This window comes from Camelus dromedarius, chromosome 3 (genome assembly GCF_036321535.1).
Source record: "Camelus dromedarius isolate mCamDro1 chromosome 3, mCamDro1.pat, whole genome shotgun sequence".
Lineage (NCBI taxonomy): Eukaryota > Metazoa > Chordata > Mammalia > Artiodactyla > Camelidae > Camelus > Camelus dromedarius.
The window spans coordinates 55,475,907-55,500,910 of NC_087438.1; the positions used below are offsets into that span (position 1 = coordinate 55,475,907).

Consider the following 25,004-nt stretch of genomic DNA (forward strand, 5'->3'; position numbering starts at 1 on the left):
AGCATTGACATGATAACTTGCTGTAGTTTAGTTCAGAAGGCCTGGGGATGTGTGAAGGATGGATATCAGCAGGCTTGCTAAGCAGAGTCTGAATGCATGATGCAGTGAAACAGAACAGTTACAAGTAGGGTGAGCAAAAGAAAGACTGTAAATGAGACCTTAAGTGCCAAATTCAAGCCTTGTAAAACTTGAGAATGCAAAAATAAAGCCGCTGCAAACAGATACCCGTTGACAAACTCAGGATTTTGTGGGGAGTGAGGAAGGTCTATTATTGGGGAGATGACAGAATAAAAAGAAAATGGGGTTATTTCAAGCACAATGGCTAGCTATATACAAACAACCATAGTGATTCTTAACTTAAATGTGTAACAGACTAAATCAGAGGTTGTAAACTGTTGATCCTTGGCATGATCTAGGTCACACACTTTGCCTTTCCTTGGTGACATCACTGTTTCAAATAATAAATTTGAATGCATTTAAATGGGGCATAGGCTTCCTAGCTTTCTGTAGTCCTCTGCACTTCCTTTTATCTTAGGTCTAGCCTACTTCATTCATTGATAGCACTTGCATGATTTCTGGAAGTATTTGAGTGTGTGACACCTAGAAGTTGATCACTATACTGACAATGAAGACTATCACAATACTTTTTCTAATTCTACTACTATGATATTATTACTACTGCTACTACCACCACTACCACCACCACTCCCAAGACTTCTGTGTCTACCATTATTACTATTATTGTTCTGTTATGGTTCCACTACCATTATTACTAGTAGCATCATCACCACCATGACAACTATACCAGACTCATAATTATTTAAGTGTTTATATATGGGTGCCAGAGTCTATTCTACTTAGGGGTATTGTTTCATTTATATCTAACAATAATCCTACAAAGTATATACTATGATTATCACCATTTTACAACCTACAAAACTGAGGCACAAAAAGATTAGAGAACTTGCCCAAGGTAACAAGGCTAATAAGTCATGGAGCTGAGCCCAGGCATCTGACCACAGAGCTCATTTCTGAGAACCCTTCCTGTGCTAAAGTTCTTTGTGTTCAGTAAGTAGAACACTCTAATTTGTTAAAATCTTAGAATTCTGTGAGTATAATTTTATATTTTAAATTCAAGTTTATTTGATGCTTTCATTTTTATAAAATAAAGCTCCTATAAAAGGAAGCATGGAATATTTGGCCTCCTTTTCTTCTTACTTAATGGAGTAGGTATACATCCTACTAGAAAAGATAGAGCTTGGTGACTTTAATGCACCATTAAGATGAATACGAATGTTCATTTCTCTGTTGGAAGTTCTCTAATGATTTGGTAGTAAAGCAGATAAGGCAGGAGAATGGTGATTTATAGTCAATCCTTGAGTAAAAGGCTCAGGTAAAGAGGTACTAAATAAATATTAAATACTACTACCAAATATCCACATAGACACTCAATTGTAATTTTAAATATAGACTTATACTATATACTATTTATATATTGTTTGGTAGATATAAATTTAGAATTGTTATATCTTTCTGGTGAATTGACTTTTTCTTATCATTATGAAATATCTCTATGTCTAGTAATGCTTCTGATAATTTTTGTCTTTTAATTGGAGTGTTTATTTATAGTTCATTTAGTTATTTATATATTAGGATTTAGATCTACTAAGATGCTATTTATTTTTTTTATTATTATTTCAACTTTCTCCCCTTATTAACTTGTTAATTATGCATTCTTGTATATTTGTTTTATGGTTTCCCTAGAGTTAGCAGCATATATCTGTGACCTATTACATTCTAGTGTTAATTTTAACTTTCATACTTCCTAGATAATGCTAGGACTTTAGGATACTTTAATTCTACTTAGCCCCACCATCATTTTGCATTGTTATAAATGTATTTGAATTTGCCATATATTCTAGACCTCATAAAGCATTATTATTTTAGCTTTGAAAAATTAATATTTATTTATGTTTATCCACATATTTACCTTTTACTTTGTTCTTTTTTTCTTTTTGCACTTAATGTTTTCATTCAGGATTATTTTTCTTTACCCTAGAGAACTGTCTTTAATATTTCTTTTAGTGCACTTGAGCTTTTGACAAATTCTCCTGGATTTGGTTTTAGTGGAAAGCCTTAAGTTTGAAAGGATTTTTTGCTAGTATAGTTGTTTTCTTTCAGCACTTTAATGGTGCAATTCCACTGGCTCCTTTTGCTCCTATTAAGGAATCATACAGTCCACCTAGACTGAACCAAGAAGAAACTGACCACTTGAACAAACCGATCACTAGAAATGAAATCAAATTAGCAATAAAAAAACCTCCCTACAAATAAAAGTCCAGGACCGGATGGCTTCACCGGGGAATTCTACGAAACGTACAAAGAACTCACACCAGTCCTTCTCAAACTCTTCCAGACGCTTGAAAAGGAGGGAATACTCCCAAACTCTTTCTATGAAGCCACCATCACCCTGATACCAAAACCAGGCAAAGACACTGCCAAAAAAGAGAATTGTAGGCCAATATCACTGATGAACATAGATGCAAAAATCCTCACCAAAATATTAGCAAATAGAATCCAACAGCACATAAAAAAGATTATACATCATCCCAGGGACACAAGGATGGTTCAGCATAAGCAGATCAATCAATGTAATACATCACATCAACAAGAGAAAGGACAAAAACCACATGATCATCTCAATAGATACAGAAAAAGCATTTGATAAAATTCAACACCCATTTATGATAAAAACTCTCACCATAGTGGATATAGAGGGAACGTATCTCAACCTAATAAAAGCTATATATGACAAACCTACAGCCAGCATAGAGCTCAACAGTGAAAAACTCAAAAGCTTCCCACTAAAATATAGGACAAGACAAGGATGCCCACTGTCACCACTCCTATTCAACATAGTCTTGGAAGTCCTAGCCACAGCAATCAGGCAAGAGAGAGAAATAAAAGGGATCCAAATTGGAAAAGAAGAGGTAAAAGTGTCACTATATGCCGACGACATGTTACTATATATAGAAAACCCAAAAAGGTCCACACAAAAACTACTAAAGCTGATCGAAGAATTCAGCAGGGTAGCAGGTTACAAGATTAACGTTCAAAAATCAGTTGCATTTCTTTACACTAATGATGAATCAACAGAAAAAGAAAATAAAGAAACAATCCCCTTTAAAATAGCACCCAAAGTAATAAAATACCTAGGAATAAATCTAACCAAAGAGGTGAAAGAATTATACACAGAAAACTATAAACCATTGATGAAGGAAATTAAAGAAGACTTTAAAAAATGGAAAGATATCCCATGCTCTTGGATTGGAAGACTCAGTATTGTTAAAATGGTCACACTGCCCAAGGCAATCTACAGATTTAATGCATTCCCTATCCAATTACCCAGGAAATATTTCACAGAACTAGAACAAGTCATAATAAAATTTATATGGAATCATCAAAGACCTAGAATTGCCAAAGCATTACTGAAGAAAAAGAAAGATGCTGGAGGAATAACTCTCCCAGACTTCAGACAATCCTATAGAGCTACAGTCATCAAGACAGCATGGTATTGGTACAAAAACAGACATATAGACCAATGGAACAGAATAGAGAGCCCAGAAATGAACCCACAAACTTTTGGTCAACTCATCTCTGACAAAGGAGGCAAGAATATACAGTGGAATAAAGACAGTCTCTTCAGCAAATGGTGTTGGGAAAACTGGAAGCACCATGTAAAGCAATGAAGCTAGAACACTCCCTTACACCATACACAAAATTCAACTCAAAGTGGATCAAAGACTTAAACATAAGGCAAGATACAGTAAACCTCCTAGAAGAAAATATAGGCAAAACATTATCTGACATACATCTCAAAAATGTTCTCCTAGAACAGTCTACTCAAGCAATAGAAATAAAAGCAAGAATAAACAAATGGGACCCAATGAAACTTACAAACTTCTGCACAGCAAAGTAAACCATAAGTAAAACAAAAGACAACCTACGGAATGGGAGAAAATTTTTGCAAATGAAACTGACAAAGGCTTGATCTCCAGCATATATAAGCAGCTGATATGACTTAATAAGAAAAAAACAAACAACCCAATCCAAAAATGGGCAGAAGACCTAAACAAGCAATTCTCCAAGGAAGACATACAAATGATCAATAGGCACATGAAAAAATGCTCAATATCACTAATTATCAGAGAAATGCAAATCAAAAACTACAATGAGGTATCACCTCACACTAATCAGAATAGCCATCATTCAAAAATCCACAAATGACAAATGCTGGAGAGGCTGTGGAGAAAAGGGAACCCTCCTACATTGCTGGTGGGAATGTAGTTTGGTGCAACCACTGTGGAAACAGTATGGAGATTCCTCAAAAGACTAGAAATAGACTTACCATATGACCCAGGAATCCCATTCCTGGGCATATATCCAGAAGGAACCCTACTTCAACATGACACCTGCACCCCAGTGTTCATAGCAGCAATATTTACAATAGCCAAGACATGGAAACAGCCTAAATGTCTATCAAGAGATGACTGGACAAAGAAGGTGTGGTATATTTATACAGTGGAATACTATTTAGCCATAAAAACTGACAACATAACGCCATTTGCAGCAACATGGATGATCCTGGAGAATGCCATTCTAAGTGAAGTAAGCCAGAAAGAGAAAGTAAAATACCATATGAGATTACTCATATGTGGAATCTAAAAACAAACAAAGCATAAATACAAAACAGAAATACACCCATAGGCATAGAATACAAACGTGGTTGCCAAGGCGGGGGGAGTGGGAAGGGATAGACTGGGATTTCAAAGTGTAGAATAGATAAACAAGATTATACTGTGTAGCACAGGGAAATATATACAAGATCTTATGGTAGCTCACAGAGAAAGGAATGTGGCAATGAATGTGTGTGTGTTCATGTATAACTGGGAGACTGGGCTCTGCACTGGAATTTGACACAACATTGTGAAGTTATTATAAATCAATAAAAAATGTTAAAAAAAAAAAAAAAGGAATCAGCTCTTAGTTATAGTGATGCTCCTTTGAAGTTAGTGGGTTTTTTATAGTTGATGATTTTATCCTATGTTTCTGGTGTGTAGCAGCTTTTCTCTGATGTACCTAAGTGTGGTTTTTGTATTTTTCCTGCTTAAGATCATACAGCTTCTTGAATTGGTAGCTTAGCATCTTTTGAGATGCCAGTTTGAGAAAATTATTGACTGGTAGGTTTTTGAATATTGACTCTGTCCTGTTCCTCCTCTTCTCCTTTTCAGAGTTTCCAATTACATGGATATTAGACTTTCCCTTATGCTAGAGTTTTCACCATGTTCCATACATTTCTTATATCCTTTTCCATAATTTCAGTCCTTTCAACTTTCTGTGTTCCAGCCTAAATATTTTCAACTGCTCTACTTTATTAAAATTTCCAGTATTTGTTAAGTTGTTCTTTATTTCCTTTTTATATCATGAGTCAATTAGGCATGCATTTTAATCTACTGTGAAGATATGTTTCTCTCTGTTAGGTTGTTATTTGCTTGAAGGTGGTGGTCTCTCTTGGCATCTAGTTCATTCAGTGTCTCACAACTAAAAGGAATGCACTAACTTTAAAAAATAATTTAATTAGTGAATTCAATTTATGTATCGGCCCCTTGCTGTTTTACTGATGGAAAAATGTATGTAATGTACTTTGAAACTGTTTTTACTCCAATGATAACATGTTTCAAAATATATAGAAGTGCCCAAACTAGTAGTTATGCATTTTGAAGTCATATACTAAATGGACCTGTAGTAAACTGTTCACATAATTAGGAAATAGATGTCTTAAACTATCTACATGGTTTTCCCTGGTTAACACTGTGCTTTGTGGCACGCATTTTCAAAATTGTTGTCTAAAGATAGTTATTAGCTTGTTTTCCAGTTGGGATGATTTTGGGTACAAGTAACAACGATTCAATTATAGGTAGCAATAAGGAGTTTATTATCTCACATAACAAATTTGAACATAAAGAATTTCCATGGTTGCATAATTTAGTATCTCTACAAATGTCATCGAGAACTCAAGTTCACTTTATCTTTCTGCTTTGCTGTCTGAAGGCTTTTTCTTTCATGTGGTAAAATATAAGATGGCTGCCATTGCTTCAGCATCATATTGATCATATGTTTTTGTAGATTTTTTTTTCAGGGCTTCTTAAAGAATTGCCACAGACCCTTTCCTGAAACTGTCGCTTGTAGGAGGAATAGTATAGTTTCGGTGATTGGCTTAACCAGTTAAGACTTCATCTGTTAGGCTTACCTGTGGAAAGTAACAAAAAGGGTCTCTGTAATCAGAAAAGAAGGGGAGGTAGAATGGCTTTTGGCTAGACTTGGAAAAAAGCAAAACTAAGAGTCATCTCCTGAAAAACTTGTATTTTCCATACCAATATCAGAAATCCTTCATGCTTGGTGAAGTGAATTGGTCAAGGAGTTTCCTAGGAAAGAAACTAGGTATCTATATTTTACAATGTGCATTTTGCTCTATTTTTTTAAAAAGTTCTTTATTTAGTCTTAGTTCTGTGATCATTGAAATAATGTATAACAATTTTTATAATGAAGTATGTTTATTGTTCATAATTTTGAATGTATATGGTAGACTGAATGTTGGTTTCATATTGAATTTCTCATCGTGATACTACTTTTAAATATGTCATCTTGATTATAAGAGCATCTTGCTCTTACTACTTGAGAAGAAAAACCAAGAAATTTTGTGCCTCCAAAGTTTCTTTCTGAAGTAAGACTTGCATAAAGGCTCTAAAGAGGCAAAACTAATTTGTAATCTCAGCCAACACTTGAGAAGGAATTAATATGTTCAAGAATTGCTATAATAAATTTACCAGTGCTCAGTTGTTGAAAAATTGAGTCTACACCTAGGGTTTAGAAGTTGGCCAATAGTTAGTGATCATCCATTCACAATAGGTATCTATGTTTCACTATTTTCAAAAACATTGTTTTGAAAGATCTTTGTTGTTTTTTTTTTTATTCGTAGCATGTAAACTTTGGTGGTAAACTTCCTTCATTAAAAAAAGTTCATCAATACCTTGATAGCCTATAATGAAAAATAATATGAGAAGACATATATATATGTGTGTGTGTGTGTGTGTGTATAACTGAATCACTATGTTTTACACGAGAAATAACACAACATTGTAAACTGACTATACTTTGATAAAAAGTTAAGTGAAAACAACAACAACAAAGTCCAGAGCTGAAGTAAAGTGTCCTAGATGCTGAATTTTAAGTACAAACTCATGTCATCAGTTTTGGCTACATTCTCTTTCATAAGGCCTTTTGTGATATTCTGCTTTCCTCTCTGTCTTAAACACTTCCCATCACTTTTTTTGATTAAGATGTAATTAGAAATGCTCCTTACCATCCCTATAGTAGCAATATGGGATGTATGCATGTTAATAATAGCCAAATATTGGCAATTCTGTATATTTCAACCTAATATTTCTAGCTCCCTTCATGCAAAAAAAAAAAGGGACCATCTTGATTTACAAAGGATTTGTCCAATGCAGATTAGTACCTTAACTGAATCCCATCAAAAAGTGATAAAAATCAATAGAAACAACTCCAGAATTTAAACACTATAGTTCATTCTTTCCATGTCTCTTGACATAGTGCTCCACTGTTTATCATCAGAGATGCGTTTTATGGTATTGGGAGGGAACTGGGAAAGATGCAATATAACTGGGATTTTTTTTAAAACAATTATTGTGTATCCTGGACTGGAGATATGAGGCTTTGGCATATACCATGATATTCTCAGGTATTATGCTGGTAAATACTGTGATGACTACAAGATGCATTAACTAAGATTATACAGGTCAGCCTGGACTCTTTCTTCAGTATATCACCTTGGTGACTCCAGGGTTATTAAAACTGCTGGGGCCATTAGTGTTAACAGTGGTGTCAGGGATGCTTCTGTTATTGTTAACTCAAAAGACCAATGATGGATTTTGAAGAAAATGCTATATGCCTTGCTTTGAATGCATTTCTTATTTTCATTTGGAAAAAAAAAGTTAAAATTGAGTACTAACAGGAAGATAAATTTGAACCAGAGAAATATCTTCTAAGAAATGATCTTCACTCCATTAAAACTATTCCAACAGACAAATATTAAAATACCTTTTGCTAAAAATGAATTCTGTGACCAAAAAGTTTGGAGAACACTGAGTTAATAAAAATTAAATATGTTTCTTTACTTCTAAATTGTTCCATCTTTAATATGGTAATTAGTATGCATTTTCAAATACAGCATGCCCCATTTTCCACAGTTCAGCATTTTCATTATTAGAAAGTTAATTTATTTTCAACAGAATGTGAGATTATTGAAAATTAAATAAAGTGCATAACAATATTTGATATACTTTTAAATTTGCCTTTCTATACTGGAATTAATTTCATTGATATTAAATTAAGTCTTTAATAAATAATGTTTACTGAAATAGAGGCTCTGTGCATTTATCTTTTCTTGTTTTTGGTTTTTTTTTTAAATTGAAGTATAGTCAGTTTACAATATCAATTTCTGGTGTACAGCATAATGTTGCAGTCATACATGAACACACATATATATTCATTTTCATATTCTTCTTCACCTATCTTTTCTTTGTTTACTTTTGTTGGTTATTCTGTTTCATAGATGTATTTATAGTATACTTGATTTGGAATTGCAAAATTTATGAAGTTAGGTGATACTCTATTTTAAAATAAAAATTTTAATTGAATCAATTTTTGAGAGATTTTAAAAAATATTAAGTAGATTTCGTTTCCCTGACAAAACTCTTGCCACTTTCCTTAATAAAAAAAGATGAGTTTCAAAGAGTAATTAATGTGACTTTTTTTTTTTTTTGAAATTCTGAAGGTTTCTTTTCATGATTTTTCAACTGCATATCAAGTCTTCTCAGTAGCTTTCTCTGCTATAGTATGGTATAGCTTTCCCAAATGAAAGAAAATTAGACTTTGCTATCATTAGAGTCAGGATTCATGTGAATAGTATCTTTAAAACGTGGTGTGTGAAAAGTATTATATACTTGCTGTAATTTCCATTACAAAGGAGATCAGGAATAATGAATCATTTCTTTAAAAAATTTAATTACTTTTTAAGTGACAACTTTTCTTTTACATTCTTTTAAACCCAAAGATAAACAAAACAAACAAAAAATAGAATCTGATAGTTAAATGGAGAGCCTCCCATAGTCATGCTGTTAGTTGGAAAGCCTTTATTTCAAAGCCAGTTTTTCATAGCTGATATTATAAAGAGTGTGATTGGCTGCTCAGTCACTTGGTAACTCAGAATAAGAAGTGTGTTACTTTAAAAACATGAGATGAAGATGCCGCCACTTTATTAGCATCTTTCTGTTGCTTCACTTCATGCTTATTTAGGAACAGAAAATTAAAAACAAAAAATTAAATACTTCAAGAATTAATCTGTGTAGCTCTCTTAGAAGGAAAAATTGACATCTCTTGAATCACCAGGTTTTTGTAATTCTAAAGAAAAGTTACCCTCTTACAAGAATTCCTTTTTTTGCGTAGAGTTGCTTGTGTATCATTCTATCTGCTCGCTTAAATATATAAATTGTACCAATCCACATGTTTTAGGTGGTACCGCAGTCTAGTGCTACTTCCTTGTTTGAATGTCAGCATCATGAAAATAAAATACAGTGTTCATAAGGAGAGGCATAGCCTATTTTACTGGAAAAGATTTAAACCGTGAGCCGAGAGCTCATGTCTAATCTTCCCTTTATTATTGTGGAGAAGGATATGTGTCCCTTACCTCTACATCAGGCAGGGTTTCTGGAAGCCATTTATCAATAATAGATATGAAAGCATTTGCACTCTGTAGAGCATGTGGACTAGTATTATTCTTATCGATGTTACTCTTTCATGTAGGAATTTATTGATTCTAAAGAACTTCTAAAATACAGTTGTCTTTGTTTCCCATTCTCTTTGTTCTCTGTGTTCTAAGAGGTAGTTGAGTTAATTCAGTGTTACTCCTTTATCACCTAGCACAGTGCCTTGCACACAATAAAGGATTTTTCACATTTTTTTAAAGTGGTGAATGAATCCTTTGCAGTATAATTGAATATATTTGAGATGGACACAATAAGTGCAATTTACATTGGATTATTATTTTTAATTCATGTTACCTGCCATGTTGTTTAAGCATCATTAGTAAAATTTGACAGATTTGGTCTTCTATCATTATTATACAGCATAACATCAGGGCTGCCTCAGAGTTTATTTTAGCATCGTAATATTGCTAAACAAAGGCCAGCAGTTATATGACTTATATTTGATGCAATTTCCTACCTATTTCAGAAGGATAAAGTATGGTTTATTCAGTTGTTTTTCTCTAAGCTTCATAACACTTATTTAAACATGGTGCCATAACCAAATTAGCCTAAAAGACTCCATTCATTCTCTATTCTTTGGCTGCTGTGCCACTTACTCACAGATTCATTGACTATGATTATAAAGTGCCTGTGAGACCCACTTACGTAGATTCGTCATTTGTTAGAGTTTGAATGAGTCACAATTCCCTCTGCTGTTGGACTTTACAACATGTAATAAGGTGTTTTTAATGACTTTCCCTACAAAATACACTTCTTTCATCTGCAGGTCAGCCTGGTTTAAATCTCTATTTTGTTGGACACCACCCCAAAGCTAACTTTTATTCCTCATTATTCTTTTCTTTCTGTGAGACCATATCCTAAAATACTTTAACACAGTGCCAATTAATTGTGCTTCCGTAAGATAGTTTCACGAAAAAAGTTGCAATGGATATTTCAGCCTTTTCGTGAAAATCAGCTTCTACATTTTCTGTACTCTGTCAATTTTAAAATGTTCAACAAATGCCACCCATTTAGTTAGTTGTTGACGTGCCTGATTGTGAGCTCCTAAAGAGAAGGGATAATACCTTGGTTTACCCTTGCTTTCCAGCATCAGCACCATGGTTTGTATCTCATAGGTAGCCAACATTTTTGTCACATTGAATTGTCCTAATAGTTTTATAACGGGTCTGTGAAAAAAACCTTACTAGGAAACGCTCCACAAACTGTTGCCTCAAGTCAAAAAATCTAACAGTAGCTGAGTTGTCAAGTTTCTCAGGTGGCTGGGCAAAAAAATTAGGGCATTAGGCATTAGAGCATTAGGACTTTCGTCTGCTACTTGTACAGTTTGAAACTGAGAACTGAATATGTACAGTTTGTCCAAATCCATTTAGATAACCTCTTACCCCTCTTTCATCCTAGTATCTAAATTAGGATTATTGTAATCAAATCTTGTTTAAGAGCAAGGTCATGAGTCTGGTAAGTTTCTGGTCAAAAGAGTAACGGGAAAGTGAACTAACATTGATTTTATGCTGCCCTGTTGGGATGCCATGCTAGGTGCTTTACATAATTGATCTCTTTGCATCTTGACCACAATCAATAATAGACCTTATAGCTCTCAGTTCAAGAGAGGTTAAGTAATTTGTCCAAGGTCACTCAACTAGTAAGAGAAACAGCCAAAATTTGAACTCACTTGTGGCTGACAATAAAGTCCCTGTTATTTAATTACTCACTCTGTTCTTTAAGCTTTTTACTATCAATAACTAGATTTGGTTGTTAACTCTTAACTTATTTTACACAAGTGAACTGACAAGATTTAATGTAAAGAATATTGAAGTCAGACAGCTATTTTGACATTTACTATACTGGAAAATAAAATTATTGAGACATTATAATGTAATTGTATGCATAGAAAGGATCAATCTGTAAAGAACCCTTCATAGTTTAAGAAGTCCAATGACAGTATAAATCTTACTTATTTCACTGACTTTGACTTGGATAACTATGTTTTCCTGTGTCTGTCTGTGCAAAAGGCAAATGGAAATACCCAGTTGATTCTGATTTTCTCTGAGAAAGACTAAGAGCCTCCTGTACTCTTCCTTATCCTTCGACACTCTGGAGGAAGTTGCTATTGTTAATAATTGACTAGAGTACTCACTTGGTATCCATGAGGGATTAGTTCCAAGACCCCTGTGGATACGAAACTTTAAGGATGCTCAAATCCCGTATATAAAGTGGCGCAGTATTTGCATATAATCTATGCACATCCTCCCATATTCTTTAAATCATCCCTAGATTACTTACGATACCTAATGCAGTGTAAATGCTGTGTAAATAGTTGGCAGGGTGCAACAAGTTTGTGTTTTGGAACTTCCTGGAATTTTTTCCCCAAATATTTTTGATCTGCAGTTGGTTGAATCTGTGGAAAATTAAGATCAACTGTACACCACTTTTGAAGCATCTAGTTATCAACAATAATTAATGAATGATTAATACCACAATTTTTACAACACTATGGAAACCTAGGATTCCTCTGCAGTTCTAGAATACCCTACTTCTCTGGTTAAGGCATTTTTTGATAACCTCTTGCATTTCATTTTTCTCATCTGTAAAATTTAAGGGGAAAATTAGATAATCTCTGAAGTTCAGTCAGCTCTAAATTTGCAGTTTTCCAATGCATTTAAAGTCTGTTCATTAATACGTTAACATTCCAGTGTATTAAAGTTTGTTCTATGATAAGGTCAGGGAAAGTCTACGGTGTCCTAGGAGATAACTTTGTAATGCTATTTGTGGAAGAGTATTCCTAAGTTTTCATCTACCTAATGCCATCCCAGTAATTCTGAAATCTCAGCTTTATTTCCCTCCATCTAATTTTTGAAAAGTCCTAAGATACTTGATAATTCTGCCCATCAGAATGTATCATCTAGAAATATAATCAAGAGAAAACTTACAGTGGTTATAAAATCAATCAGCCTGAGCTAGAAGAACATTTCTTCTATGTCACTAGGAAAATCTATGCTTTACTTTATTTGTATTCCCAAGGTGGGGGTGGTATATTAATGGAGACCACTATAGATTTAAAAACATTTAAATTTAAGCCTCTTTAAATATATATTTATATATTATATATTAATTATCATTTCATATTGATAAATATATATCATTTAATACCATAATTGTCAACACAACAATAAAAATTAGCTGAAGCTAGCATCATTATTAATATCACTATTATTATTGGTGGTGGTGATGGTAAGAAATACCACTGTTAAATGCAATAAAATATTACTATTTTATATAATTTTTCAAAAAATATTTAAAGAAAATATGCTAACAACAGTCATTTTAGAAATTCATATATTTATTAAAGTATTTCTGGAATTTAATCTTATTAGAATATGATAAGAGATTTGTGAATAGAGAGAGTGGTGGTCTTCAGAAAAGAGGACCCCTTGCCTCTGTAACAAATACTTTTGATTTTGGAGAAGGGATCTGCCAAGCTTCAGAGAAATGTAACTTGTTAGGATAAACAATAAGCCTTCATCCCCTTGAGCCTTTCAAAATTTGGACAAAGCAGCTGTGTGCTAATAATTCTTTTAGTGCTTATTTGGGTCAGTAGATGTTATTAAATGCTCACAAGCCTTTCTTGAGCAAATTCTGTGATTTGCAGCTTGATTTTAAATAAAACAAAACAAATATTAAAGAAGAAGGTGGAAAATAAAGTAATAAACACTAATAAATGCTAATAGACACAAAGCATTCATCTGTGTGTGTTTATGAGCAAATAAGAGACAAATGTATTTATATAATTGGTTTTCTTCATGTTGAAGTAAGTTTGATTTTTCCATGAATCAATCTATTTTTCATAGAAGCAGCAAGCTTAAATCATACCTTTTAACAATATGGCTCCAAGTTTCATCAGTAATAAAAAAATTTTAAACCATTTTCTTAGGAAGTGTAAAAGTTTTTAAGACAGAATTTTTGAAGCATAAGATACTAAGCAAAATACGGTTAACTTTTCCTTTAATAAATGGTTAGTTGCTAGGAGACCACAAATAAATGTTAATGATTCCAAGATTCAGACATTTCTTAAGGAGGCTTGTATCTCTTTATAAAAGTTGTTTAATTCCTGTTCACACTAGACTCTGTCATTAAAAATTAAATGCCTAATGATACTGTTCCCACAGAATTTTAAATTTTGTTGGGGAGAACAGAAGCAGTTGTAGGGTAGAAGAAAATTAGAAAGCATCAAATTAATTTATTTACTCCAACATTTGTTAAGTGCCTGTTAGGTGCTGAGCCTGATGTCTGGCTCCAGGGTTGCCATGTTAAACAAGAAGTGGTCTCTGCCTTTTAGGAGTCTACCGTCTATTTGAGGAAAGAAACATCAAAACAATTAATTATAAATGTAAAGTAGCAAGTGTACAATTGTAGAAGGTACTCAGTGTATGGTAAGTGAATGAATGATTAAAAATGTTTAAAAAGCTTTGGAGAAAGTGCTGTGAAGGTTAGAGGTTGGTTTACAGAGCTGGTGAGATCTGAACTGTGTATTGAAGAGTTAAGGAGCAGAGCTGAAGAATGCGCAGGTTGAGAAAGTACAAGACGTTGCTGGCAGAGAAAACAACATATACAAAGGCATAAAGGCTTTTTTAAAAGAAGAGTAAAAGACTAGGACAAATTCAAGAAAGGGTGACAAATTGTATGTGACTGGCTCAGAACATGTGTGGCGAAATGGTGAGAAATGCTCTGGGTGGAAAGTCTGAGAGTAATACAACTAGACTGATACTTTAGAAAGAAAACTGATCAGAGTGTGGAGGATGGGACCAGAATGAAGAAACCCAGAAGGCAGAGATGAATGAAAAGTGTATTAAATTAAAATGAGAGAAAACATTGTCCTCCAACATAAAGAGGGCAGAGATGGCGAGCTACTGGAGACTGAATTGACAGAACTTGATTCTTCCACACAAAAGGGAACATTCTGACTTTAAGGTTACTATCTTAATTTAGTAGGTAGATGGTAAGGCTAGTAATCAAAACTAATGATTTAAAATTTTTTATACTGAATTTGTTTTGGGGAGACCTCAGATTAAAAAAAAATTGTCTTGGCAATAGTTGGAATTCTATGTCCAGAACTGGGAATGCACACAAGGGTAGATGCTCGTGCCCTTGTGTGCAGATGGTGCTGAAGCTGTGAAAGTGGGCAGGATCTCCAGGGAGAGCTGGTACCCTGAGCTATTGAGAGTTCCGAAATTTATCTGCTAAGGGCACTGTCAGAAGAAGCAAAGATTATTTTTGAAGGGCTTCTAATGTAACCCAAAAGAAGTAATACAGGAGTGTGAAAACCAGTCTTTATATTTGATATGTAGTTAATGTCCCACAGGAGTTTCCAAGAGTGATTCACTCACTGTGTTAAAAATTCAGTAATACATAAACTAATTAAGAAAGTAAAAATTTGACTTGTAAGATTTTTAAGTTAATGCATTTGTTAAATCATTGCATTCATGTCATTTATTTGAAAATCCAAGAAGCACAACAAACCTGTTTCTTTTGTCATGTATAATGCTTAGGTGAATCAGTTCTGGTAGAGAATAATGCTTTCCCAGTCCCAGGACATGTATCCTTTTTTCTTCTCACCTCAGAAGAAAAATCTGTCTCTTTCAAAAATGCCTTATGCTCTAAAATAAGGTTTGTAACTTTTATTGAGACGCACAGTAGGAATATTTTTCACATGGCTCTTTTCCCTACACATACTCTCTTAGCAATCCCATCCAAAAATCAGTTCCCTTGATAATAATAAACACTTACACAACGTTAATGCGCCAGGCTAGGTGCTTTACAAATATTCATATACTTAACTTAAAACAACGGAATGAAGTAGGTACTGTTATTATCCACAGTGAAATTAAGCAGTTGGCCAAGGTTACACAGACAGTAAGGGAGGAAACTGGAATCTGTTGTCTTCCTTTAAAGAGTGCTACTTTTTGCTCTGGCAGGCAGTTAATTTACTGGCAGAAAAGCTGGATCCTTTTTCTTTTCTTTTTTTTCAAGCTTTCTTAGGGTGGGTCCAGACCTTTTAGGGGTATCATTGAATGATCAGCATTTTCAGTGTGGTATTTTACTCTACCGGTCAAAAGTTCTACATCTCTCAGTGTGTGTACCAATTGGAATATCTATTCAGCTCACAGCTCTGGCTCACCAGTAGCTGTTTTCTGCTGGTCCTGTCCTTGCATTATTGCTCTCTGCTTGTACAGCTTATTATTCATCCATCAATTTAAGGTGACCCTCTTGGGACTCATTTTTTTTGTGCAGTTACCTCTTTTCAGTAACTTGCCCTACCGATTCAAGCTATTTCAGTGGCATTAGACTCTAATTTCTGTCTCTTTAGTTGAAAATCATTGCACTCTGAGTTCTGTCTACCTCCCTGTGCTGAGGTCCAGAAAGTATCTGTCACCAGTCAGAAAGACAAAGTGGTCCTGGGCTCACCTCTTGTATTTCTTTCTTCCTTTTTTATTCTTTTCTGGAAACATAGTCCTGCACTAAATACTGTCCGTTGTTAAAAATCAGTCATTTCTTTCTGAGAAAGTGAAAACCTTTAACATGAGTTTTGATAAAATTAAATTCAGCTTTGTAGAGGTCGTTTTTTTTTTTTTTTTTTTTGCTGAGGTCAATTTTATGTATTCATACCAATATTACTGCTGTTTTGAAGAAGTTAAACATGGCTATATGTTAGCAACATATCAAAGATAACTCACACCAGCTTGGAACATTAATGTAAACCACTTTATAAGAACCCCATCCTGAGAAGGAACAACATGTTAAAATCACTTCTGTTGAGAAAAGTGTTCTGAGAATGGTTCTATAAAGAAAGTTTGTTTTCTTAGCTTTTGATGTCCTCGGGTAACAAAATCAACATTCTTCTGTATTTAATGAAAATAGGTTTGGAAATAGCAACAGGTGTTTTGGTAATAAAAAACTATTCGTGACTTAAATCATTAGGGTACACTGTTTTCTTTATTATAATTACTGAAACAAGAGAATCTGAAATTAATCTGTTGCTGTATAGACTTAAAGAAGGGAGTTTAGGAAGTGACCTATTGATCTTTGGACTTACGTTTAGTGTAACAACTTAGAATTAGTAGATTTTAAAATACTTTATTGTCAAAAAACATAAACAAAACAGAAACATGTGGCTACCAGAGACCTAAGAATACCATTTTTATCATCATCATAGAAACAACATATTAATAAATATAAAATAAATGAGGAAAGGTTAGACAAATTACTTTTTGAATAACTGTGTTTTTTTATGAATGTTAAAATGTGCCAATTTATTTAAATATCCAGTTTAAAAATGTGTGATATCTGTATTTTAAAAGAATACCTAAAAACATGGATAGAATAAATAACTTTTGAGAGATATTTAAAAATATTTTGTATAATCAGTGAAGAAAAAATTACAAATTAATGTTAGACAGGGGTTCAGTAAAAATTTCCTCCTTGATCTATCTTCTTTCCCTCTCTCTCCTTCTGAGTAATTATTTGACTCTTATCAGTCATGGTGAGTCAGGATGGAACTCAAAACATTTCCCTTTCCACTCCTGTTTCTGCTGAATCTGTACTCATCCTCAAAAACCATTCTTACACAATGTTCTAGAGTATTTTTACTAAAGTATTAGAGTTGGCATCAAAGATGATATCCCAAAAGAGTAGGTATTCTTTTTTATGTTTCTATTGAATCAGCACCTGAACCAGAAGGTTAAGCAAACATTTTGTGCTAATTCCACTCTAAGACAATGTCATCAACTTTTCGTCAAGTGATTGAGCTCATTAAATTTACATTTTTCCTCTGTAGTTCAGATTGGTAGAATAAATCCAATGACATTTAGATAGTGAGTTTAGACCTCTTTGCACAGCTATCCACAACAATCATGTGACCTACAAGAAGTGTGTTACTGCCTGTTAATACTTATTCTTGAAGGTCTCCATTTCTTTCACCCTCATGTTTCTATATTTTCTCTATCAAGTTATTTGTCTGAATTTCTTCCCAGTTATGTTTTGTTTCTGTCTTTGGCCTTAGTTAAGCATAATACTTCTCACTTGTATTTACAGCATTTGTAATTTTTTATTTCCCAGTTTACATATAATCTACATGTATTTATATAGATATAGATCCATTTATCTGTTTATCTATCTACATAAACACCAACACAAAGGCAGACTTTTTTATCTGCTTCTCCACTTTCCCAGCTGTGTTATGATAACTTCCCTTGTGTAACTATTTCTTGGCTAAGATATCTGGTAACCATTATTTACAAATAATATACTCTTTTATACAAGGTTAGAATATTCTCCACAAGGGCATTTTAAATGCCAACTCTAATATATTGGGTTTTGAATTCAGTGTTTGCTTTATAATGAATATTACAGGCTTTTTTTAAAAAGAAGTTATGTTTATGGATAAACGAGATTTTTATTTTGTTTTTTTGTTTAAGTTTATGTTTAACTACAAAAGGGTTGCTGTCTTTTATTTTATTTTTTTGTTTGGTTTTTATTTTTGGGGGGGTTGCTGTCTTTTAGATTGTATTTTATTTATAAAATCTTCAGTATTTTTCTTGGTGATATTTTCAGTCAACAATGATATTTTGAGCACCTGCAACATAGTAGGTAACATGATGAACTGTTTTCCTAAATGTCAGTTTATAATGGATTAATTATAAGTATCAAAAATGTGGGGATACCTACAGCATTTGCATCATTGGAAAGAAGTTTCTTATATTGGTAGTCTCACCTCTTTTTTCATTTTACACAAAATTATACTGCTTAAAAATTTCTAGCTCTTTATAGTAACAATTTGTCCGTTTTCATTTATGACTAAACATTGTGGTAAATGCATCTGTGCAAAAGCTTATTTTATGAATTTCAGGGAGAGTAAGATGTATAACTGTGAGGCCTGCTATGCCATGATATGCCCACTTCCCATTTCATGAACAAAATACCATGAGAGATTGACATTTGGACTAGTCATTTATGAATTATAGTAAAGTAACATCATATATATACTTAATTTAACCTTTTTAAACTACATTTTCTAGATAAATGTATATTTTACAAATGAAGAAGAAAATTCTATATTTAAATAGTTCTGCTGATTGCCTGCTATTCTACTTAAAAAGTGTATGTCCACAGTAGTGGATTTAATTAGACCTGACAAGAGTAAATACCAGTGTGAAAGACCTAGGAACAAGTATGACTAACTTTAAGGTTTAGCGCTATTGACAAAGAAATGGTATTCACTAGGTAGCCAAGCAAGGGAGGTGGTAATGTCTTCATCTTGGAAAGAAAACAATAAAAAGTTAATTTGGAACCATAAAGAAAACTGACTAAGGAAACATCAGAGGAAGTGATACATCTTTCATATAAGACTAAGATAATGACATTAAACTAGAAGAATTAGGAAGTAGAATCTTTCTGTATTGTTAATGTATTTAGATTATTGAAAACCTTGGTTAATTTTCTTTCTGAATGTAATTTCTCTATGGAACTATATGCTATGGTATTCATTAAATCATTTTACATGAATATTACCACACAGAGTTATATATGTTACATATTATTGTACTTAATGGGCAATTTAAGGAATTTTCAAGGGTAGTTTCAATTGATTGTTTGCCTTATGCATTGACTTTACAATAAAATTTAACTCCACTTTATCTGCTAATCCCTAAGAAAACCCAGAACAATTTTTGTCTATTGTTTTAGTTTTGTGAACTTAACCAGTCCTCTATACTGCAGTGATAGGAGTAGTAAAAGGTACCAAGAAGGCACAGAGGAGGGGAATCTAATCAACACTTATACACTTTTAAGGCTTCCTGACAGAGTAATATCTTTACTGAGATATCAAGGATGGGTAAGAGTTAGCCAGTTGGGTGGTAGATGGTGGAACACTATTTCTGGAAAAAGATCACATGTGAAAAATTCAGGAGTAAAGAAAGAGAATGGACCATCAAAATTCAGGAGAACTGTAAAAGTAAGCTGAACCAGGAAAAGGAAGAGACGTTAAAGTTCATTAAGGGGTTTTATCTTTGTTTTCAGGGCACAGGAGAAAAGGACATGACTTGATCAGCTTTGCATTTTTTTGAAGAATTCTCCTAGATCCTTTTGTATGGAAAGAATTATAACTGCTTTGGCCATTTATAAGCTATAGCAATAATCTAAACAAGAGATTATGAAAGTAATGGGGATGCAGGGAATTATTAGACATATTTAAGAACTTTTTAGAAGGTGCTGATTGTATGTGTAAGATGAAGTTTTGGAAGGCATCAAGAATGATTCCCAGTTTGACTATCAGCGAGTTGTAGGGATAATGGCCGTAAGAAGGCTTTGTCCTGAGACTGCACATTCCTGAGCAGCATGCTGAAAATGATTGCTAAACAAGTTTTTTAAATATTATATCTAATGCAAAGAGTATACCCTTATAATAAACTGATAAATTTCCCAGATGGAATTCTTCTTGTTAAATGAATGCTTAAAATGTTTTTTGCTCTTACTTGTTTAATTTTGAATATTAAGATGATAGAATGATAGTCTGATACAAGTTATTTATTTAAAAATAAAAAATTTACAAGATTTTTATTGAAAAGTTAAAAATCTGTAAGCATTATGAAACTGTGAAATATTTGGAGATGTGGATGTTTGGAAATGAAATTTCTGAAGAAAAACATTCTCATTTGGCAAGACATATAACCCAAAACTAACTTAAAAGTGTTTCAAAATGGTCTGAAAAACACACTTAGTTATTCGTATCAAATTCGGATAACATAAGATAATCATTTTTAAAAAGCATAATAACAAATTGTAGACTCATTTTTTTTTTTACACTGGAAATAACTATTTGGTCTAACTTCTCCAAACCTGACTTTATAGATTAAAAATAAAAACTTTCACAGAATTGTTACGTGATTTGCACTAAGTCATTGAGACAGTAATTAACAGAGTTGGATTTAGAATCCTTGTGAAGTATTTTATTAATTAAGTATAAACATTATCTTAGTTATTTGAGCATTCGGCAGATAATTTTCTTAATCCGTCTTAGTGAAAGTATTGCTTTAATCACATTTGGTTTGAAAGCTAGTTGGCACAACATGTCTGGCACCACAGATCTGGGAATCTCCCTTTTGAAAAACATTCCACGGTTTTCAAGGGACACCTCTGAAATTTAACTTCAAATTTGCCTTTTCATAGAATTACTACAAACTAGCTAAATTATAATGTAAGGGTATTTACCTTATTGTAAAGGAATTTAAAGAAGTGCAATCGGATTCACTTCTTAATGTATCAAAATTATTCTCAATTTTTCTAAGATTAAGCAAATATTAGCAAAGTGAAGTGGGAAAGTTATCATGTCGCAGAAACTCAGTCAAGTTCTTCTTCTCACCCCAGTTAATATTCAGAGAAAGGGTTTCTGCTCTAGATTAATGACGCTTATCCACCCAGTTCACCGGGTAATTATGCAATGCTTTACTTTGGCCACATTCATTGTATTCTGATTTTTCTTTTTTTAGCTTTTCTTTCTTTTTTTTTAAATTGAAGTATAATCAGTTATAGTGTGTCAATTTCTGGTGCACAGCATAATGTCCCAGTCATGCACATAAACATTTCTTCTGTACAGCACAGGGAACTATATTCAATGTCTTTTAGTAACCTTTGATGAAAAAGAATATGAAAGTGAATATATGTGTGTGTACGTATTCTGATTTTGACTTGCTACTAAAACAAGTGATCTTGTCCTAGTTCTAACTAGTTCACATAGAGTCACTGCAGATAATATGCTGGTGATACATTATTAAAATAAAACTAAACTGAAAGTTTCCCTGTATCATTTCTTTAAAAAGTTTTTATGTTTTATTTACTTTTGTCCAATTTTTTTCACTTATACTAGTTCAATAAAATCCTCTTAAAGCTCTGTAAAAAGTCTAGGTTTTATTAAAAGTTGACCAACATAAAAAAGAATGAAAATTTTAAAAAGCTTTAAATCTCTATTAAGAAAATGCTGAAAAAAATATGTCTTAAGTTGACGGAAGTCCATACCTGACTCATGAACAACAATGAAAGCTTTATGTTGGCTCCAAACGTGGCATGACATAGGTCATAGGCAGAGGCCCCTTCATAAAGCTGGTAAAAGCTGAAAAATTGTAGTTTTGTCTTCTGAAAGCTTATTAACCATTAAAACTGCTTTCCAATGTTTGTTGTTTTTAACTACAAAATAATATAAATGGAAGGATAATGTTGCTCTTTCATAAACTGCTTTTCCCTGCTAATATTTTTCTTTTCTTAATGGTAACTGAACTGGCAGCAGCAGGCATAGCTAGTCAATAGTGTAGTATTTTACATAGATTTAAAATAATTTTTAAAAGGTTATTAGTAACTCTGTTAGTATTTCAGAATTTATACCAGTCAATCAACTAATGTTTATTGAGGAATTATTATGTATTAGAGACCATGCTAGTCTGTCTTAATAAGACAAACTCACCCCTGGCTTTCATGGAGCTTTATAAATATTAGATAAATTATTGAAACTGTGTACTAAGGATGTTGTGGGGCCATATAAAGGACTATCCCAAAAGGTGATTTTACAATTTTAATTCAAATGTGTTGTTTGAGATCCCTCTGAAACATCATTAAAACCCAGTCTTTTCTTGTTTGCTCAGAGTGAGCTAGTCTTACAATTTTCTGTTTTGGGAAATCTGCTTTGGAGCTGTCTGATACTGACAATTCAAAATAAATACCCATAGGAGAAGAAAAACAGAGTAAGACATCAAGTTATAATTAGTGTTTCATAATGAAAAAGAGAAATTAAAACTTTACAGATTAATTTGGAAAAAATAGTAAAAGGTGGAAAGCTGTGCCTACCTTGGAGCTTTCAAATTTGTTTTTTTTTTAAATTGCTTTTGTAACTTCTGGCTTTCTTGCAAAAATAATGTGTCTTTTTGTCCTTCTCAGTTATAAACTTTTTCAATACATGGTGGTGGTGTCTTTGGGAGAGTGCCTCACACATAAAAAACACTCAATAAGTATTTGTTGAATAAGGGAAAGAGTAAATGAATCCTTAAGATTTCAAGAACTGAGTTCATTTGGTGTTAAATTTTTTAGAAATATATTTTTAAGTGGATTGTTTTGTAGATATAGAACAATATTTAATATATTCAACTTACCTTTTTTTTTCTACTCGGTGAATACTTCTGGAGTCTGTACTTTTATCTTTAGTAGCCCACCCTGCCTCTGACATTGAAAGTATTGGATTTCCAAAGATGACCTTTTGGGTTACCCCAGTGTCAGTAAGTATTTGTCATTAAATCTGACTTCCAGCTGTGCTAGCTAGAAGAGGAGCCTAACTTTTGGAAAAGTGTAGCACATGGATACACACACTTGTAAGTGTTTAGTGTGATGTTAATTATCAGTTTATTTGGTGATTGCCGATTAATAGGTTAGACCATTGACCTTCCGTGTAAGATGGTCATCAGTTATTCAGATTAGATTGTAAAAACTGGGTAGAACCTGATTACAGGTTTCCAAAGGGCTATTTGATGAGTGGTGAGGGAAAATACTGTTTGCTTGTTTGGTCAGATTAGAAATTTACTACCTCAAGATAGGTCACTTTGAGATACTGTTTATTGAAGTATGGTGTAACTGACCTTATCCAAGCTTTTTTTGCTTATCTTTATACCTGTCAGTAAGACAAACTACAGAGACACATTGGTTGGTTATTTTCTTTGGTGAAGGAAAGAGTATGTTTCTTGAAGTTTCATATTTACTTCGGGTAGTATTTTAAGGTTTGGATTTTTTTTTCCCCCTCAGTGTTTTATATCTTTTGAAATAAAACACAATGGCTTATTGATTGTAAACACTTAATAAACATTTGTGAAATGAATAAATGAATAAAATAACAAAAAACAGCCATAGAAGACTGGCTAGTCTGTATTCATAACAGATGATAGTTCTGTGACAACTGGATTATTCTGAATTTGGAAAACCATGAATTTATCTTACTTTTTTTTAAATTTAATTTTTGTGTGACTAAGAAACTATAGGGGGAGGGTATAGCTCAGTGGTTAAGTGCGTGCTTAGCATGCATGAGATCCTGGGTTCAATCCCCAGTACCTCCATTAAAAAATTAAAAATAAATTTAAAATAATATAACATTTAAAAAAAATATAATTACCTGCCCCCCCAAAAAATGTACATTAAGAAGCTGTAGAAGATAGCCTGAAAGTTCTTCAGATTTACCTAAATAAATCTCAGTTTACAGATGTTGTAGTGCTGTACACCTGAAATTTATATAATAAAAACAATTACAAACTTTAAAAATTAAGAAAAAATGAATTGCAGTTTGGCCTTTTGTAAGGACACACACACTTTGTTAATAATACTTATTGCTCATATCAAATATTTCTGGCAGTATAAAATATTTCTCACACTATGGTTTATAAAACAGTTTTTATGATCCTATTTAATTGCAGTTAATAATAATTTTCTCACAGAAGAGCTTAGAGATTCTGTAATATATCCAGGTAAATGGCAAAACTAGAGACTTTGAAGAGGATTTTTCTCCACACTCCCTCTGGAGGTCCATAAGTAAATAAGTTTTGATTAAAAAAATAAGATAACATTTCAAAATAAGAGTTAAGTCTCATGTTTCTTGTGGATAACTCTATTGGGTAATACATTATGGATATAGCAAAGTATAAGGCATGGCCTCTGGCTGTTGGGCATTTGTAATCTACTTGCAGGATAGGCGATACACATAAAAAGAGAGTTAACAATACAAGATAGTATTTGCAAAATGGGTGGTTCAAACTGTAAGCCCTATAGAGAAAGGAGAGATTGCTGTGGATGAAAATCTTACTAGAGGTGATTGAAATGACTGAAATGGGCTGTGGCGGAAGGGAACACACAGTTGATTGGTGGACATTCAAGACAAAGAAAGTAAGGGACAAAAAATGACGATGTAGGAGCCCCGGAGCCCTTGCAATAGTTTGTATACTGTGGTAGATTTGTGGCAGGTGTGGTCAGGGAGGCAGGTAGTGGTCATACCGTAGAGGGATTTGAATGCAGGGCTAGGAT

The 25,004-nt window shown here is 33.1% G+C and overlaps 1 protein-coding gene across 5 annotated transcripts in view; it reads left to right on the forward strand.

The window, feature by feature from the left end:
- XRCC4 (X-ray repair cross complementing 4) overlaps positions 1-25,004 on the forward strand; it is a 245,624-nt gene that overhangs the window by 111,305 nt on the left and 109,315 nt on the right. The window contains exon 7 of one of the 5 annotated variants that reach the window (XM_031447665.2): positions 19,977-20,469. The exons of 3 other annotated variants lie outside the window; for them this stretch is intronic. In XM_031447665.2, the coding sequence (XP_031303525.2) occupies positions 19,977-20,023 (47 nt within the window). In that variant the 3' untranslated portion in view covers positions 20,024-20,469. Of the gene's footprint in view, positions 1-2,226; positions 2,968-19,976; positions 20,470-25,004 lie in introns of those variants that run through there. One more of the 5 variants, XM_064482154.1, reaches the window with a different exon arrangement.